Here is a 21,091-nt window from a genome sequence, read left to right as displayed (position 1 = left end):
GGCGAATGAACACGTGATGCTTTAGTTAATAGTGTTTCTTGTACCGCTTGGTAATAATATTAACTTATGGCTTTTGGTGATCAGGTGAAGGCTGTGTTAGCCTTTCTCATTGGTTGTGTTGTGTCGATCTACCCGTTGTACTTAATTGTCAAGACTGCCGTCAAGCACCCATTTAAACTGCTCAGTAAGAAGAAGCGAGATGAACCCCCCGATGTCCTGTCCGATCCTTCGTTGGGAGTACACGGTTACATTCATTTAGAGGTAAAGACACGACAGTAGACTTTACACTTTCAGCGGCGGATCCAAGATTTTGTAAGCGTTGGGGTTCGAACATTATAGAAAGAGCATCTTTGAGTTTACCGAAGGCCAATGCTGGTAATCGGGGGCGATATTTGTAGGTAGGGGTGTCAATCTCTAACGGGGGAGAGGCACAGTCTTTAATGGGTGGGTGGTTGGGGTGAGGGTAGTGCAGGTCGCACATTAAATCAATACTTTTCTTAATCAGGATTTAGTGAGTAAGGTAGGTTACACATTTTTGGTTTGTGTGTCCATTTGTTGCACAATTTTGGTTGAGAAACGGTTGAAACATGGTGCCACCAGGCGCGGATCCAGGATTTTTAAATATGGGGGGGGAGGGGCTGAGGGCATGCTCCCCCGCGAAATTTTGAAATAAGTGCATTTTTGTGTAATTCCACTCTAGTGTATGCTATACCTATAGTTAAAAAAAATAATAATAAAAACTTGACCCCAAAAATAGGGGGGGGGGGGGGGGCCCGGGCCCCTTGGGCCCCCCACTAAATCCACGCCTGGCCGCAGGTTTTTAATACCAGCTGTATATATAGGGTATGTAACAATATTTGGAGTAAGAAATTAAGAACCACACTTTATACGTCCCTTCAGACTAGCAGGGATTCTAGATTGTGGTAGCCCCACTCCCATGGCTAGTGATATTCAATGTTGGGCTAGTAAATAACAAATATTACCATGCCCAACGGCTAGTGAAAACAAAAGTTGTCAAATGCTGCATTTTGGTCTTAGTTTTAAAATATGAATATCCTGTAACCCACTCCCCCCCCCCCCCCCCCCCCCCCCCCCCCCCCCCCCCCCCGGCCCCAACACCCCAATCTTAGTGTGTTTAAGCTCCATCTTCCTCTTTAGGTGACATATCTGATTATTAAATATTACTATTAATTAGTAAAATTTTATTTACTTAAAGTAAAGTAGGGCTAGTGGATTTTTAATCTTAGCTAGTAAATTTCGTAAATTACTGATCCCATGGCTAGTGAATTTTATAAAAATTCTAGAAGCTCCGAGACTAGGGTGGGGGTGCACAAAGCAGATTTTTTTATCTTTATATATATAGAAGGTGGGGCCACAGGCTACAGCTAATTGATTTGTTAATCATCAGCTATTGGATCATGAATGTCAGACATTTATTACTTCTGATATAGAGTCTTGGAAAGGAAACCCACTACATTTACCCGTTAGTAGCAAGGGATCTTTTATATACATTAGACCTATCCAACAGACAGGATAGAACATGCCATGGTATTTAATATACCAGTCGTGGTACACTGGCTGGAACTAGAAATAGCTCAATAGGCCTACCGACGGGGGATTGATCCTAAACTGACAGTGCATCAGGCAAGCACTTTACCACTTGGCTATGTCCTGCCCCTTGAATATTATAGAAAGGGCATCTTTGAATTTGCTGAAGGCCAATGCAGGTCTGTGTGGGAGGTACAATCTCTAGTGCGGGTGGAGTCCGAGTGTAAAAAAAAATAAAAATCCATACACTTTCAGTCTGCATTGATCCAAAATCCTGAGAGAACGAGATATCAAAAATAGGAAAATTTTGAAATATTTAAACATAATAAATGCTAAGTCAGAAATGGAAAGCATTTTCAGGGTATTTAATTTCTCGGGGAGCTGGATGTAGCCCAGTGGTAAAGTGCACGCCTGATGTGCGGCCGGTCTAGGATCGATCCTTGTCAGTGGACCCATTGGGCTATTTCTCGTTCCAGCCAGTCCACCGCAACTGGTATATCAAAGGCTGTGGTATGTGCTATCCTGTCTATGGGATGGTGTATATTAAAGATCCTACTAATGAAAAAAATGTAGTGGGTTTCCTCTTTATGACTGTGTCAAAATGACCATATGTTTGACATCCAATAGCCGACGATTAATAAATCAATGTGCTCTGGTTAAACAAAAAACTAACTTTTAAAACAAATTTCTCATACCTGGACTGTGTGCCAGAAAATGTGCAGGGAGCGGTCTAGACTGTGGTGCGTGAAGTTTTTAGGGGGGCTTGGGTCATGCTCACCTGGAAAATACATTAAAAAAATGATTTTTTTTTTTATTGTAGCCGGTTAACGGTTTTGACCCCAAAACTACCCCCTCTTCACTTAGCTAGCTGTAATGAGAAATAGCCCAATGGGTCCACCTACTGGGGTCAATTCTAAATTGATTACACATCAGGTATCGACTTAACACTGGGCTGTCCCTTTTGATTTCATTTCAACTTATTTTCATACTTATAATCCAATTAAGGTTCAAGCATGCTGTCCTGGGCACACACCTTGGCTGTCTGTACAGGACAGTGGGTTAGTGGTTAGTAAGAGAGAAGAGGGTGTAGTGGTATTACACCTACCCAGTGAGTTGTTAAAACTCACTCTGGGTGGGAGCCGGTACTGAGCTGCGAACCCTGTACCTACCAGCCTCAAGTCCAGTGGCGTAACCATGACACCATTGAGGCCAGTGGGCTGCCCCTTGTTATGAGCGTAGAACACAATAGGACACAGAGTATCATCAGAAGATGCCAGCGACTGAGATGGGAGGTAGTCGTGCTGGTGGTGGGGCAATTAGTCAGCATATTACCAGCCACCTCGACATCAATTAATTCGGGTGGGGGTGAGGGTGAGGGGTTAATGCCACACCTTTTTAAAATCCCAACAACCAAATGCTGTGGCTAAAGTAAATATAAATCTGACGCCACAGACTTTTCAGGGCTAGCTCTGGCACTCACAAAATTCGCCAATTGCGAATTTTGGAAACAATTGGCAAAATTTATTTTCATTTGGCGAAAGAATTTCTAGTATTAATTGATATTTAGTTACAAAATAACTGGGTATCTATACAGTTTGGAAGTTTGAGAGATAATTTGGCGAAATGTTTTCTGGACTCCGAGCTAGTCCTGCTTTTGGTAGGAATACTGGCCTGAGGATATTGAATAATATGGCTGTTCTGTGTCTAGCATACATATCTCTTTGTACGTACGTGTTTTGGTCTTGTTTCTCCACGTTTGATAGAGAAAACGAGAAAGGAATCATGCTGTCACTACATAGGCTACTCTGGAGTATAAAGGTCAGGACCAGGTAACATAAAGCACTTGTAACACTTCACGTCACACATACACCATACATAATGTGTGGCGTACGTCTGACGTAAGTGTTACGTGTGCTTTGTGTTACTGGGCCCAGGGGCCTAATTCGTTAAACTCTCGCAACGTTGCGATCTCGCAGTGCAATGCTAAAAGACTTACAAAGAGGATGCTTTGTTGTCTAGCAGAGCCTAAGAGACCTTTGTGAATCAGGCCCCAGGTCCGGTCATAGGTTTTAATATGCACATTCAGAACAAGCTGTTGTAGCACACGCCTGTCATGGGCGCAGGTGTCGACTTTCGCCAGCTCCTCCGTCCAGGAGAGGTAATAGAATAGCAATGGATCTTTTATACATGAACATTCCCCATAGACAGGATAATGCATACCATGGCTTTTGATATATCTGATTATGTAGCACTTGATATGGAGTGTGTATGTGGGGGGTGGGGTGGGGGGTGGGTGGGAACCACCAAGTTCATAGAGAGTGATTCACTGAAAGGTCTCATCAATTTAGAAAACTGATATTTAAACTGTTTTAGACACAAACATTTGACTGAACATTTGGTGGTTGAAAATTGACATTTAAAAAAACACATTACATGTACATTTTAGTCTTATTCTAACAGAGGATGGCCCTACTGGATCTAAGGTACATGTATGTGTATGAGATGGTAGGTTATGGGTTTCAAACTTGTAGAATCTGGGCACAATAATATAGAGTCTTCTCAAACCTCTAGTAAATATAGATAAAAATATGACATGTACCCCTCCACACACACACACTTCGAATATCATTCCTACAGGCCTGCTGCTGGTAGACAGAAAGTCCCCTTTAAATTAAAGTCACTTTACTCACAATGTTAAACTTGTTCACAATTTGGATGTGTGTTAAAGTTAAAAGTTAAAGTTTGTTTTGTTTAACCATATCACTAGAGCATATTGGTTTATTAATCATCGGCTGTTGGACGTCAGAGATTTAGTGTTTTTGACATATAGTCTTAAAGAGGAAACCTGCTATGTTTTCCATTAGTAGCAAGGGATCTTTTACATTGGAGCACTGGCTGGAACAGGAAATAGTCCAATGTGTCCACTGATGTGCATCGACCACTGGGATACGTCTTACTCCAGAGTGTGTGTGTGTGATTGGGCTATTTCTTGTTCCACCCAGTGCTTCACAACTGGTGTAACCAAAGGCCGTGGTGTGTACTATCCTGTCTGTTATTGGGCTATTTCTCGTTCCAGCCAGTGCTTCACAACTGGTGTAACAAAGGCCGTGGTGTGTACTATCCTGTCTGTTATTGGGCTATTTCTTGTTCCAGCCAGTGCTTCACAACTGGTGTAACAAAGGCCGTGGTGTGTACTATCCTGTCTGTTATTGGGCTATTTCTCGTTCCAGCCAGTGCTTCACAACTGGTGTAACAAAGGCCGTGGTGTGTACTATCCTGTCTGTTATTGGGCTATTTCTTGTTCCAGCCAGTGCTTCACAACTGGTGTAACAAAGGCCGTGGTGTGTACTATCCTGTCTGTTATTGGGCTATTTCTCGTTACAGCCAGTGCTTCACAACTGGTGTAACAAAGGCCGTGGTGTGTACTATCCTGTCTGTTATTGGGCTATTTCTCGTTCCAGCCAGTGCTTCACAACTGGTGTAACAAAGGCCGTGGTGTGTACTATCCTGTCTGTTATTGGGCTATTTCTCGTTCCAGCCAGTGCTTCACAACTGGTGTAACAAAGGCCATGGTGTGTACTATCCTGTCTGTTATTGGGCTATTTCTCGTTCCAGCCAGTGCTTCACAACTGGTGTAACAAAGGCCGTGGTGTGTACTATCCAGTCTGTTATTGGGCTATTTCTAGTTCCAGCCTGTGCTCCACAACTGGTGTAACAAAGGCTGTGGTATGTACTATCCTGTCTGTTATTGGGCTATTTCTCGTTCCAGCCAATGCTTCACAACTGGTGTAACAAAGGCCATGGTATGTACTATCCTGTCTGTTATTGGGCTATTTCTTATTCCAGCCAGTGCTCCACAACTGGTGTAACAAAGGCCGTGGTATGTACTGTCTGTCTGTGGGATGGTGCATATAAAAGATCCCTTGCTGCTAATCGAAAAGCATAGCCCATGAAGTGGTGACAGCGGGTTTTCTCTCTCAGTATCTGTATAATCCTTAACCATATGTCTGATGCCATATAACCGTAAATACAATGTGTTGAGTGCGTTGTTAAAAAGCCAGTTCCTTCCTTCATTACCCAGTGTGTTGAGGTGTTATTGAAACAAAGTTGAAATGGGTTTATTTCAGGAAGTGAAGATTCACTATGTGGCAAGTGGAGATGAAGGGAAGCCACTCATGCTGTTTGTTCACGGTTTCCCCGAGTTCTGGTATTCCTGGCGACATCAGATTAAGGAGTTTCAAAAAGATTACAGGTTTGATGAGTACTTTATTTTGGGGTGGTGGTGAAAACGTTTGACTGTTCCTTTTTGTCAAGTTATGCTAGTGCCGAATTCACAAAGGCTCTTTTAGTCTTAAATGCCTTGTTTTTACATACATTTACAGGGCTCAAACTTACCGACGGCAATTGCTGTCGTTGAGCAGGGAACAAAATGTTCAGTTTTTCCTCACAATTCACTACGCAAGTTTCAGAGGTAGCTACACAATTTTAGAAAATTAAATCATAGTTGTTAATCAATTTTCAATTAACTAGAAATATCGCTAATCAAAATTTTGAAAACAAAATGTTCCCTGTTGAGATATAAATTGCTGTAGGTTGGGAGCATCACAGAAGGCACAATTTTCTGTGGGCAAAGCTCCTCAATGATAGCAAAATGTTTACACATGGTATACATTAGCTGCCAGTATATTACATTAGTACATTTAAAATATGTCTACATACAGTAAAATAACTCTTTAGTCATACAGTAAAATAACTCTGTAGTTTCTTCAATATTTATTTGAAGCAAAAGTCTCTCTCTCTTTTTTTCCTTTCAATTGCCATGGGCAGGCTTTAAATTGCTGTCGGTGGGCCATTTCACCCACAGCAATTTTGTTTTCATATTGGTGTGGAAGACAAATTCTTAAGTTCGAGCCCTGAATAATTTACAATGCTTTTAAACACCTATGTTTAACAAAAACAGTATTCATAATTTGACCCGAAATTAATCCATTGCATTTGCATAACTTGATATGATCTTGTAAATGATGTCTGAAATTATAAAAAAAAATATTCCACCCCATTGCCCCATATCCTTTCACTTCTTGGAATTGCATCTCATTTCTTTACCATCTATCAGCTCCTGCCATCTTTCAATGTCTTTTAGGATCGATCCTCGTTAAGTGGGCACATTTGGCTATTTCTCGTTCTGGCCAGTGCACTACAACTGGTATACAAAGACTGTGGCATGTGCTATCCTGTCTGTGAGATCATGCATTTAAAAGATCCCTTGCTACCAATGGAAAAATTGGTGGGTTTCTTCTCTTAAGACTATATGTCAAAATTACCAAATGTTTGACATCCAATAGCCGATGATTATTACCTCAATGTGCACTAGTGGTGTCATTAAACAAAACAAACGTATAACGTTTTAACTTAATGATGTCCTAAATTTCCAGTGAAAACCAATAGGTGCACCAAGGAGGTTCATTTCTACCCAACAAGGCACGGTGGAAGCAACAAGGCACGGTGGAAGCAACAAGGCACGGTGGAAGCAAGACGACATTGTGGGAGCTGACTGAGATCGAGAGTGCAAAGCAAAATTGATCCTTCCCTATTTACAAAGAGTCATCAGGTTCATACCTGATAATTAATGCAAGGTCATGTTTTCTTTCTGCTGTTCATTTCAGAGTTGTTGCAATAGACCAAAGAATGCAAAGTCATGTTTTGTTTCTGCTGTTCATTTCAGAGTTGTTGCAATAGACCAAAGAATGCAAGGTGGTGTTTTGTTTCTGCTGTTCATTTCAGAGTTGTTGCAATAGACCAAAGCATGCAAGGTAATTTTTGTTTCTGCTGTTCATTTCAGAGTTGTTGCAATAGACCAAAGCATGCAAGGTAATTTGTTATTTGTGCTGTTCATTTTAGAGTTGTTGCAATAGACCAAAGAGGTTATGGTGACTCAGACCACCCATCTGGAGTTGGAAACTACCGGAGAGAGAAACTCGCGGGTGACCTGAAGCAAATGATACCAGCTTTAGGTAATTTAAAGTACTGTCCTCATTCTTCTTACATTTGGTAACCTAGTAAAATAGACAACTGTTATTGTCCTGTTTCAATGCCTGAAAACTAGTGTTTGATGTATGAAACCTTTTCATGGGCCTACATGTACATGTTGCTAGATCCTGCTTCACAGAATCTTACAATACAAAGTTACAAAAATATAGGGTAAATCAACTGAAGTTTTTTGTAATACAAAGTTCAAACAGTTATAACAGTTACTCCATATGTATACCTCTGGTTCAACCATATTTATAAGGAGATTTACTCCCTTTTGAGGTGACCTGGGGCCTAATTCACAAAGGTCTCTTAGGCTCTGTTAGACAACAAAGCATCCTCTTTGCAAGTCTTTTAGCATTGCATTGCGAGATCGCAAAGTTGCAAGAGTTTAGTGAATTAGGCCTTGCTTTTTAAAGGTAGACTAAACTCCAACAAGAGCCTTATGTGTTGAAAAGATGCATACCCGGACCACCAACACATACTGACACTTTAACAAATGAAAAACGTGTAATTTTAGAATTAATAAAAAAACGTGATTATTCCTGCTAACTGGGGGCAGCCATTTGGTTTTGTTTTTGTGACGTCCAGTGGTATAGCTTGGGTCAGTTTTGTGATTTTAGATGGGAAAGTCTACTTAATCAAGGGTTTTACAGAATTACTTACAGTAATAAAGCTGGTAAAGTCCAATACGATTCGAGGTTATCACACAATACCCTGTGATCTTAATAAAAGAGGCACTTCTTTTTAGTGTGTCTAGACAGTGTCTAGGGACCGTCTAAATATATACCTGCCAGGCCACGGAATGAAGAGACCAATTAAGCAAGAAAACTATCCCAACTATTATTTCAGTACGTGGGTTAATTTATATACAAAATATAATAGTTATTTCAACACTTTGACAATGGTGGTTTATTTTGTATTGAACAATAAACCACATATACACGTTGCTCTGTTACGGGGATAGATATTATTACAGAACATTGCGATGCATCTGCAAAAATCTGGTATGTTTTGTTTCTTCAGTGCGAAGACTAATTCCTGACGTGACATGTTAAGTATTACGTAACCACCAGCTCGCCAAAGGGCATATTCACTGGGATGGTACAAAATGGCTGCGCCCGTTATATATAATAGCCATCACATTTAACCGTTTTATTAATTAACTATACGATTATACTTGTTGATATAAGCAATAATGTGCATTATGTATCGTTGAATATGCACACCAGTGCAAAAGCCTTGCTTTAGCATTCCTTTAAGGTGCGCGGGTGCGACCGTGCTTGTACAGCGCACATAATGTCATTCTGACAAGTGTGAAAAACAGCGCACGTTACACTCGACAAATGGTGCACGTTAAATAAATGGATATATTTATTTCCACTGTTGACAAAAATCAACAGTTTTCATAGCTCATTTAGCTGATAGAAAGGTCCTTTATTAAAACAATAAAAATTAAAAACATGGCAGTGGCTTCCATGCAGTCGTTAAACTGATATTTCTCTTTGTTGAACAAATCGGGAAATACTGGTATAATAAACAATTTTGTAGACGTATCAGTCAAAATCCAATTGGAGCTACACTTCCTATTTTATTTAACTTGGAGAGTGATTTTTCATTTGCCGTAGCATATTGAGGTGCTCAATTTTCCACTCACCCATAATTTTCAAAAACCAAAGACTGCCATGTCTGTAACTATCACGCTATATCAAAAAAAAATTTTTGTGAATATCTCCTTTTCCTCCAATTCTGGTACGGTAATCCAAAACACTCAGTAGCTACTGCTAAGAAATGACTTTTCTCTGTTCCTGCCCTCATTTAGTTTACATTTCATGTTACTTTCTGCTTTTAGTTTACTATTTCTGTTTCTAAGTCAGCTTATAAATAATATAATTCACATTCTTCGTTTTCTTTCCTCATTTAGTACAGTAAACTGTAACCTAAACTTCCTTTCATCATTTACATGTAGTTTTCAGTTTTTTGCTCGTTTAGGTCCGAGTTAATGTTTTTCTCATCTAGGTTACAGTTCGTGTATTCTTGTGGGTCACGACTGGGGTGGTGTGATTGCGTGGGTGTTTGCGTCCCTGCATCCAGACATGGTGACCAGGCTCATAGTGATGAACGCCCCACATCCTCTTGGCTTCCAGAAATATATCCGCTCTCATATTGGACAGCTGAAGAAGTCGTGGTGAGTGTAACCAGTATAATACTTTGTACGAAAAAAAATATTGTTTAACAGTATTTCAGCAATTTTTAAGGCCTTTTTCAAAATTTAAGGCCTCTGGATTTAAATAACAAATAAATTTTACAAATACTTAAGTGTTTGATATACATCCCACATGTATATGATATGAGAGACAGAGAGAGACAGACGGAGGGATGGATGGATGGAGCACTTCTGCCACATAGGCTATTCCTTCCCATAAGTAGCAAGGGATCTTTTATATGCACTTCCATCTGAATAGACTTTGATGTACTACTACAGGTCATATGTCATTGGTTGAAATGGGGAAACACTGCTGAGTCCTTTGAAAGCTGGCCACAATTAATTTTGCTATATGTTTCTATATAGCCTTAGTGGCTATAACATTTTTATTAATATCAGCAGGCCCGTGGAGTTTTGTATGTACCTTTGCCTGCATGGGGGACACATACCCTGAAAAGGACAATCCCTGTTGTCCAGCTCTTTCTCCCAGCATATTGGTTTAAACAAACACACCGTCTAAACCAGGCCGGAGTACTCCCATTTTACACAAAAAACACTACTTCTGCATGGGCCGGAATTACCACAAACAAGTCTTCAATGTCAGCAAGTTACACATGTTTACAAACTACATGCTCTCCCCTGTCACTTCAGTCAAATAGTTGCTACTTCATAGCTGTCTGCCATGAAATAATCACAGTCAAACAGCAGACTACTTGCGTGGAAACATTTCCGGATTTTGGACAACCAAATGGGAAGATAACTGTAATCTGAGGTCAGCTATCAATCATAATATTTTGTGGATGATGGAAGGAAAAAAATAATAAGCTCATAAAAATAAGTTTCTTCCCCAAATGGATAGGGAAGTCACAGAACCCTGTTCGATTTCACAGCTGCATCACTAATATTATTATAGTAACTATTTTATCATTTCAACTTATTTTCGTGCTTATATCCAATTAAGGTTCAAGCATGCTGTCCTGGGCACACATCTCAGCTATCTGTGCTGTCTGTCCCGGACAGTGGGTTGGTTAGTTGTTAGTGGTTAATGAGAGAGAAGTGAGTGTAGCGGTCGTACACATACCCATTGAGTCATTAATACTTGCTCTGGGTGGGAGCTGGTACCGGGCTGCGAACCCTGTACCTACCAGCCTTATGTCCGATGATTTAACCACGACACCACCGATGCTGGTGACTAAATAGCCTATGAGGTGATTTTTTAATTATTATTGTTTTAGCCATGTATCACAATGTCAACCATATTTTCCAGGCAGTATCATTGTTTTATTCTTGTAGGTACATGTACATATTTTCCAGGCAGTATCATTGTTTTATTCTTGTAGGTACACATTTTTCAGGCAATATCATTATTTTATATTTGTAGGTACATGTACATATTTTCCAGGCAGTATCATTGTTTTATTCTTGTAGGTACATATTTTTCAGGCAGTATCATTGTTTTATTCTTGCAGGTACATATTTTTCTTCCAAGTGCCCATAATCAGTGAATTCTTCTTTGAAATGAATGATATGAAGTATCTTGAACTATCTCTTGCAAAGAAGCCCCTGGGTTTGTGTGTTGGCAGTATGAGTAACTCGGACATAGAAGCGTATAAATACGCCTTCAGTAAAAGTGAGTGTACTATTTTTTATCCTGTAACCACCGTTTCTGTTGACAGATTATGTCATGATGGATAAAGTAAAGTCATATCCGTTCAGTAGCAGGATATGACTTTTGATGTCACTCATGTGACGTCACACACATAGCTACATTACAGCATCACTCATTTGATCTCTAGGTTGTTGTACATTGTAGCTGAAATAACAGAACTAATAACTTTTCCATTTGATTTTTATGGTCTGCAGGATAAAGATTATATCTAGTTAAAGACGTCTGATATCGGCTTTATTCTGTTCAGGCCGAATGAGAAATTTCACATTCTTACGTTCACAGAACACAAGCGATATCTGACGTCATTAACTAGTTATTCTCTATGTAATTTACAGGAGACGGTACCAGGACATAGGTGTCGAAAGTGGAGGTGAGAGTTGGGGTGGCAATGCCTTCTATCTCCCATTATGTACTATACCCCTTGCCCCCAAATTTGTATAGCCAATTAATATATAACTGGGACAACTGTTATTGAAATATTACAGTGATTACAACAAAACATGCCATCAGAATATTTACACAATCACACGCAAATAATATACACGTCATCAAAATGTTCATATAATTGCACACCATACCAGATAGGGTATTGTGGTTACCCTAATAAAAACCACAGGAAGTTTAGCACACTGACCAAGCAGAGTTTAAGCTGTAGCTTAGCTCAGTGGGTTGAGTGTTCGATTGAGGTGCTTGCATCGCAGGATCGAACCACCTCTGTGAATCCATTCAACTGATTGGGTTTTTTATTGTTCCAACCAGTGCACCACAACTGGTCAAAAGCTGTGATATGTGCTTTTCTGTTTGTGGGAAAGTGCATATAAAAGATCCCTTACTGCGTTAGGAAAAATGTAGCAGGTTTCCTCTGATGTCTATGAGTCCGAATGAGCAAATGTTTGACACCCAATAGCCGATGATTAATTAATCAATGTGCTCTAGTGGTGTCGTTAAACAAAAGAAACCTTTTAAGCTGGGGTCGAGACGTAGCACAGTGGTAGAGCACTCGCTTGATGCGCGATCGGTCTGGGATCGATCTCCATTGGGCCCATTGGGCTATTTCTCGTTCCAGCCACTGGTATATCAAAGGCCGTGGTATGTACTATTCTGTCTATGGGATGGTGCATATAAAAGATCCTCGCTGCTAATCGAAAAGAGTAGTCCATCTAGTGGCGACAGCATCTGTGTGGTCCTTAACCATATGTCCAACACCATATAACCGTCGTTAAATAAAAGATTTCCTTCCTTCCTTTTAAGCTGTAGCTCGCCAAATGCGAAGTAGAGTTGAATTTGGTGAATATATTTCTTTACTAATTTGCCAAAAAACTTTTAATTCGAAAATCGTCTGTTGTTTATTCATACACTGCCATTTTTGTTCTTTGGTTAAATGAAACTTGAAACAGATTTTCACCAAATTTCTAATAGTTTATGAGCTTCAGCCTAAACATTACATGTCTGGGTGCTTCTGTTCAGTGTTCGAGATTAACGGTATCCTGATATCCCGGGGATACCAGAATTTAATATAATATATATTTTTTTTAATCCTGTGTTTTTCTTTTTCACTGAAACAATAAAAGTAGTAATTTACTGGTGAAGTTAAGTAACAGTGTCGTCCAAGTTTGTTATGATGTTATTTATGAATTTCATTTAAGTAGGATATCAGATTTTGAAATGTTAGTATCCAGCTGGGATACTGCCCAAGGAAGAGATTATACATCATGTATATGCTCATGTACACCAATATGGTTGCTTTTTGTCAACCTGCTTCGTAAAATATATTTGTTGATTTTATATATATATATATATATATATATATATATATATATATATATATATATATACTGAACAAACAAAAAAAACTTCCGATTTGTACATATAGTATTTGTTGTGTTAAAGAATTCATTTTGTAATGAAATTATATAGGTAGTAATAGCCTTGAGCTGTATTATCAGGATTCATGAATTTTATCGATTATTTTTGCACTGTTAATCGTCGACAACGTGAAATTCAATTTGCACGTGCATGCATGGTTCGACATGTCCTGTGTAGTATTCGGTCAATTTGTTTTACTTGTCTTACTGACATTGTTGTCAAGTGAACGAAAACGCTTCAAAATTTGTAAAAAAAGTTACTTTTTTTACATTGTAACATTTTTAGTATGCCAAGAATACCCAATAATTTACGCGAACGGGAGATTGGCATGCTTGATGCTGGCATGTCGACAGAAGACGTTGCAAGGCATGTTGGGAGTTCTAGTCGAGCGATACGAAATCTTCGCGTAAGATTTCAAACGACAGGAAGCACCAACGACTTGCCATGTCGTGGACGTCCACGTGTTACAACACGTGGTCAAGACCGCTATATCATGAACACGCATTTGTGCAATCAATTCCAAACTGCCACTGCTACTGCTGCTAACACCTGGGCTTCATAATAACCGAATCAGTGGGCAAACTGTTCGTAATCGTCTGCGGGAGAACGGTTTACATGCACAACGTCCTTACGTCGGATGCGTTTTAACGCAACGTCATCGTCTTAATTGGGCATGTGTACACACTCGTTGGATACGGCGACACTAGAATAACGTTCTTTTTTCGGATGAATCCAGATTTTCTTTACAACGTGGTGATGGCAGGGTGTGCGTCTACCATAGGAGAAATGAACGCTATGCTGACTGTTGTGTTCTTGAACGAGATCGTTTCAGGGGTGGGGGTTCTGTCATGGTCTTGGCAGCCATTGCCCATGGTTATCGTTCACCACTAGTCGTCATTGATGGCAATTTAAATGCTCAATGTTACCACGATGACATTCTCGCTCATCACGACATTCCTCGGTTCCATAACAATGCCAACATCTCGATTTTTCAGCTAGAGACACTGTAAATTTTCTTAGGACAAATAACATTGATTTCATTGATGACTGGCCTGCTAAAAGTCCTGATCTCAACCCCATCGAGCATGTCTGGGATAGTCTGGACATCAATGAACTTCGTCAAGCGCTCATTCAGGAATGAAACAATATTCCACAGGCAGAAATCAACACTTTAGTCAATTCTATGCACCTGCGATGCACTGCAGTGGTCAATTCAAGAGGTGGTCATACCCGTTATTAAGTGGGGTTTTTTTTTTAACCCCTACCTCAGTTGGTCAAAATTTCTCCCAGTTTCTGTTAACCTATGGCCATGATTTTTGCACCAAACGATGCATCATGGAACACTCTTTAAACGCATATATAACAATTATTCCCCCGGTTTGTTTTCATCAAGTTATGTTCAAGCAAAGTTAACGGTAGTTTCTTATTTTGTTCAGTATATATATATATATATATATATATATATATATATATATATATATATATATATATATATATATATATATATATATATATATGGCATAAATAGCCAATGATATTAGGAATAACGCTGTTATTAATAATCTGTTCTTACTCCTCTAGCCAAAGAAGTTAGTTTGTTTCGTTTAACAATACCACTAGAACACATTGATTTATTAATCACCAGCTATTGGATGTCAAACATTTAGTAATTTTGACATAGTCTTAGAAGGGAAACCTGCTACATTTTTCTATTAGTAGCAAGGGATCTTTTATATGCACCATCCCACAGTCATGGGCTACACTGTGGTTTTACATAATTATATCTAAATAATATTTTCATATACTTACCATTTGTGTCACCCAATATCCGATGTGTATTTTTGTGCTGGGGTGTCGTCATTCATTCATTCATTCATTCATTCATTCATACCAGTCATGGTGCACTGGCTGGAATGAGAAATTAGCCAAAGAAGAATAAGGTATAAAATTATTGGAGAGCACTGATAGGACAATAAGCTACGACTTATTAATTATGAATAAAAATAGTAACTGGTTTTGAAAATGTTAAGTAATTTGATAGATGCCCCCTCCCATTCCTCATAACATTTTGTATCCCATGATACCCCTTTCCCACCTAAACCATGGTTGAATGGTCTTTATGAACCTAATGAAGGAAGGAAGGAAATGTTTTATTTAACGACACACTCAACACATTTTATTCAAGGTTATATGGCTTCACACACGGACCACACAGATATTGAGAGAGGAAACAAACTGTCACCACTTCATGGGCTACTCTTTTCAGTTAGCAGCAAGGGATCTTTTATATGCACCATCCCACAGACAGGATAGTACATACCACAGCCTTAATTACACCACTGGCTAGAATGAGAAATAGATTAATGGGCCCATTGACGGAAATCGATCCTAGATCGATCATGCATCAGGCGAGCGCCGTACCACTGAGCTACATCCCGACCCCCTAATAAAGGGTGCAAACATTAGAAATATACTGATGGCAAGAAATAAGGGAACACACCAAATAGCAGACCAGATTTAATTTACTACAGTGAAACCGCTCAAAACCGGACCCTCTTTAGACCGGAATTCCCTCAAAACCGGACCCTCTGTAAACCGGACGTTTTTCGTGACCCTTTTTTAAATATCTGTACAGAAGAGAACCTCTCTAAATCGGACACCTCTTAAAACCAGACTTTTTACTTTGTCCCTAGGGTGTCTGGTTCAGAGGAATTTCACTGTACTAGCATAATAAATACAAATGTGGCTTGTGCCTCCCACTAGAGGGGGGGGGGGGGGTGAGATGTGGCCCAGTGGTAAAGCGCTTGCTTGATGCAAGGTTGGTTTGGGATCGATCCCTGTCAGTGGGCCCATTGGGCTATTTCTCGCTCCAGCCAGTGCACCACGACTGGTACACCAAAGGCCGTGATATGTGCTATCCTGTCTATGGGATGGTACATATAAAAGATCCCTTGCTGCTAATTGAAAAGAGTAACCCATGAAGTGGCGACAGCGGGTTTCCTCCCTCAATATCTCTGTGGTCCTTAACCATATGTCTGACGCCATATAACCGTAAAATAAAATGTGTTGAGTGTGTCGTTAAATAAACCATTTCCTTTTCCTTCCCACTAGAGATTGTGGTCTCATTAATATAAACTCCCCCCCCCCCCCCCCCCCCCCCTCCACTGCTGTTCTGTAGACCCATGGACTATCTGAAATTCTAGTAGACTTTGGTCTGACATATACAGATCAAAAAACAAAAAAAGGCATCACACAAATAGTTACTGCAAACCAAGCCCTCAATCGATAGTGTCAGAAGTAGACTGTCTTTCTGGCAGAACAAAAATTCCTGTACATTTTTGTCTACAAGTGAGTGTGTGTGTGTGTGTGTGTGGGGGGGGGGGGGGGTTAGGTCAGTATCATTCATTAAAAAGAAACCCACCAGCAGCTTTTCATATTTTTTATATTGATACAAATTTTTAAAAAATGGGTAAACTAAGAGTACTAAAGTCAGTGTTTGAAATAAGCACTTGTCCGTTTGTCCTGACAAGTGAAAATCTATTCGGACAAGCAAAATGTGCCTCGGTGGTTGTCCAGTGGATAAGTGAAAAATTTCAGTGCAGTTTCATTTTGAGCAATCCTGGTACTTGAATAAAGCAATCTATTTATTTGGACAAGTGAAAATAGTGGCGGACAAATACATTTCTAGATGTATTTGTCCGGTGGACCAGTAAATGTTTTTGCTTATGTCTATCACTGAAAGTACATGAGAAATAACTAAAACAAAGATAAATGCTGTGTTTACTTAATAAAAAAATAAAAAAATAAATAACCTGTCAAACTGGTGATCATATTGCAATAGCCGATATGTAGTTTTGTGCTGAGGTGTTGTTAATTTTTCCTTCCTTCCTTCCTTCCTTCCTTCCTTCCTTCCTTCCTTCCTTTCTTTCTTTCCTCCCTCCATCTTACCGGCCTCGGTGGCGTAGTGGTTAGGCCATCGGTCTACAGACTGGTAGGTACTGGGTTCGGATCCCAGTCGAGGCATGGAATTTTTAATCCAGATACCGACTCCAAACCCTGAGTGAGTGCTCCACAAGGTTCAATGGGTAGGTGTAAACCACTTGCACCGACCAGTGATCCATAACTGGTTCAACAAAGGCCATGATTTGTGCTATCCTGCCAGGGAAGCGCAAATAAAAGATCCCTTGCTGCTAATCGGAAAGAGTAGCCCAAAATCTGTTTGGTCCTTAACCATATGTCTGACGCCATATAACCGTAAATAAAATGTGTTGAGTGCGTCGTTAAATAAAACATTTCTTTCTTTCTTTCTTTCTTTCCTCCCTCCCTCCATCCATCCATCCATTACAAACATTCCTCTCACTTGTTTTCAGGTGGATTCAGTGGTCCCATCAACTATTACCGAGCGTCACTCCGTTACAAGCTCGTCAGAATGAACAGGCTGCAGATGCCCGTGTTAATAATCTGGGGCTGTCAGGATCAGGCCCTGGACAGGGGCATAGCCGACGCCTCAAGTCACTACTGTGACAATGTGACAATGAAGTTCCTCGATGAATCCAGTCACTACGTCCAGATGGATCAACCGGATCTCGTCAACAAGTGCATGAGGGATTTCCTCAAGTCGGAATGAATCCAGTAATGAAGTCGTCATATTTATGTGAATTCCAGTGTATTCTGTAGTGGGAATAATTTAAGATTAATTTTGTTGCAGTATGAATTCCAGTTATGAAAAGTGAATTATGGGTGAAAAGTTTGATCCCTTAAACATGTACATGAGGCTTGAAGAATTTCTTGCAGTTCAAATAGTCCCAATGTAATGGAACCTGTGTTAAGCAGCCATCAATGGGAGTATCAAAAAGTGGCCTTTTAAGACAAGTGGCTGCTTAATACAGGTTGGTTTATATTATTAGATGATTTGGGAGAATAAAATGTGGCCTCTTTAAGGTTGCTGCTTAAGACAGGTGACCACTAGAGCAGGTTTGAACTAATTGAGTTGTTGCAGAATGAATTTCAACGTACTCTTAGCCAGAATAATTGAATAATTAATTTATTGTTTTCTGAATTCTAATCAGAATTGTTTAGTCAATCATAGATGTCGCATGTGATAAAATATTATTGCCAAACGGGTGCGGAAATAAAAATATAGTAAGTGCCAGCTTTGTTGTCTATGACATTTAGCAATCGACTGTTGTTAAACAAAAGGGTGCTGAAGGCCTTGCACCTAATTAGGTATGAAGGACACGTTTCACCTGTTAGAAATGTGAATACCTGTCTACTGTAAAGGGTGCTGTGGGCCCGAAAGACATGTTTCACCTGTTAGAAATGTGAATACCTGTCTACTTTAAAGTTTTAAAAGTTGTTACAACCAACAGTTGATTGTCACATATAGCCAATTACAGCGAAGAGGCAATTGATTTATGGCCCTTACATGATACCAAAGTGCTTACTTACACACATGAGGCGTAGTGGCCCCCTACGCCATATGCTTCTTGGGAAACACCTGATCACACCGACAATGCCCCACTCCCCTCTTTCGAGAAACACTCTGGGAACAGAATCTGCAAGTATTTCTACTAGTCAATCAGCCAACATGAACTTGCTACAGTACTATAATAATCGTAATACAAATTTTAAACGATCATTCAGTAAAACTAAACATGTTGAAATCAGCTTTTTATCTCTTTACTAATTAAAAATGGATGAAACAAGTACTGTAATAAAGTATACCCAGGTAGAAAAATAACCAAACAAAAAACAAAAGAAAGGAAAAGTTTGTTTTGTTTAATGACACCACTAGAGCACATTGATTTATTAATCATCGGCTTTTGGATGTGAAACATTTGGTTATTTTGACATATAGTACTATATATATTTTTTCATTAGTAGCAAGTGATCTTTTATATGAACCATCCCACAGACAGGAAAACACATACCACAGTCTTTGATATACCAGTTGTGGTGCACTGGCTGGAATGAGAAATAGCCCAAAAGGCTCACCGACAGGGATCCATCCTAGACTGACCATGCACCAGGTGAGCACTTTACCACTGGACTATGTGCCACCACAAACAAAAAACAAATCCTTCTTGACATACTTATAAAAAGGTCACCTGTTGGACTAATGGTTACTGTATGTTTTTTTTAACTCTCCTTGGCGGATTCATTCAACTGATTGGTTTGTCTCCCGTTCCAACCAGTGCACCACAACTGGACAAAGGCCGTGGCATGTGCTTTCTTGTCTGTGGGAAAGTGCATTTAAAAGATCCCTTGCTGCTAACGGAAAATTGTAGCAGGTTTTTTTTTTCTTAACTCATGAGTTATAATTTTTACTCTCATTTGGCAAGTGGACTATATTACCTCCTGCAGAAACTAAAGAATATTTTAAATCTGTATGTGGCTTAACAGATATCATGATAATCTATATGTATTCTACCCACAAAATTAGTTGCAATCCATGTAAAAATGTGTAGTGATTCATTTGCAACCTTTTATAGCTGTTTGGCAGTATTAATTAAATATGAATAAATGTTATCCAGATTAGGGCATTTTTTGTTTAATTCGGGCAAAGACCAGCCTCTTTTATCTCTTGTACTAAAATATTTCACTATAGTGCATGCCCATCAACAATACAAGATGATTTCATTTCGATACCCAGTACAAACCAAGGTGTTTAAAACATCAAATCTTGATTGGATATAAACATGGAAATAAAGTAAAATGTATTGCATATAACAAGTAATCCCATTGGGTTATTAGTCCCCAGTCGGTCCAACCAGTCCAACCAGAGTGGACTATAGGTTTCATTTCCGTCCTTCTGTCTGTCTGTCCCGCAGTTAGTTTTGCAGATGTTTTTTCACAATGCCTTGATATATTGAGCTAACATTTGTGTATAGCTTTATCATGTACTGTTTACAGTTCAAGTTTGACGTTCATGGCTATTTATGGCCATTGAACTTAGGAGATACGAACATGTTTTGGGCCCAGTAGGGGACATATAGAGAGATTATTATACGAGCTCGTGTGTCATACTGATTTTACGAAACGAGTGTCAGGATTATTGTACATAAATCCTGACACGAGTTTCGTAAAATCAGTACGATTAACACACGAGTGTAATAATTTCTTTATTATCCATATTATCCAAAATATTATTTTCGTGAATAACAAGCTAGGACCATGTGAAAATGTTTCAAACATAACTGAAAAGAGACGACAGAAAATGTCATTTTGACAAGCGGTTACGCTGTGGAAGCCGTATTAAGTTGTGACATCGCTCCACAAAATTATGTCATTCATTGTGCACATGAAATCATGTCACACGTGGGTCATACTGATTATATTTCTCTAAATATCTTGAACCATGTGGATAATAAATTGCTTTAGCAGTTTTTATAGAATGCTTGTTTTCAATATTACAATTATCTCTAGACACAACTACAGTATACCAACAAATTGCCATGCATTAATTTGCTATTAATTTAAAGGACAGCACCCACACTGTCCAGAGCACATTGATTTATTAATCATCGGTTATTGGATGCCAAACATTTGGTAATTGTGACATATAGTCTCGGAGGAAACTCGCAACATTTTTCCATTAGTAGCAAGGGATCTTTTATATGCACCATCCCACAGATAGGACAGCACATACCACAGCCTTTGATATACCAATCGTGGAGTCCTGGCTGGAATGACCAATAGCCCAATGCAGGGCTAGCTATGGCACTCACCAAATTCGCCAATTGCCAATTTTGGAAACAATTGTCGAACAAAAA

At 39.4% G+C, this 21,091-nt stretch overlaps 1 protein-coding gene across 1 annotated transcript; it reads left to right on the top strand.

Moving 5' to 3' along the window:
* Positions 1–6: 6 nt before the first annotated feature.
* Positions 7–19,176, top strand: LOC121377403 (epoxide hydrolase 4-like). Its single transcript, XM_041505385.1, has 6 exons — positions 7–261; positions 5,676–5,800; positions 7,450–7,562; positions 9,598–9,766; positions 11,254–11,414; positions 17,690–19,176. Exons 1-6 carry the CDS (start codon positions 67–69, stop codon positions 17,944–17,946), a joined length of 1,020 nt encoding a protein of 339 aa, XP_041361319.1. The 5' UTR covers positions 7–66; the 3' UTR covers positions 17,947–19,176.
* The last annotated feature ends 1,915 nt before the right edge of the window (positions 19,177–21,091 follow it).

This window comes from Gigantopelta aegis, chromosome 2 (assembly GCF_016097555.1).
Source record: "Gigantopelta aegis isolate Gae_Host chromosome 2, Gae_host_genome, whole genome shotgun sequence".
NCBI classification, from domain to species: domain Eukaryota; kingdom Metazoa; phylum Mollusca; class Gastropoda; order Neomphalida; family Peltospiridae; genus Gigantopelta; species Gigantopelta aegis.
This window is presented reverse-complemented; position numbering and strand designations above follow the sequence as displayed.

Bases quoted from the DNA above. Each gene is read 5' to 3' on its own strand.
- LOC121377403 (XM_041505385.1), top strand. From the start codon at position 67: ATGGCTTTTGGTGATCAGGTGAAGGCTGTGTTAGCCTTTCTCATTGGT. The intron at 262-5,675 runs GTAAAGACACGA...GGTTTATTTCAG, and splicing joins ACGGTTACATTCATTTAGAG to GAAGTGAAGATTCACTATGT. The intron at 11,415-17,689 runs GTGAGTGTACTA...ACTTGTTTTCAG, and splicing joins TAAATACGCCTTCAGTAAAA to GTGGATTCAGTGGTCCCATC.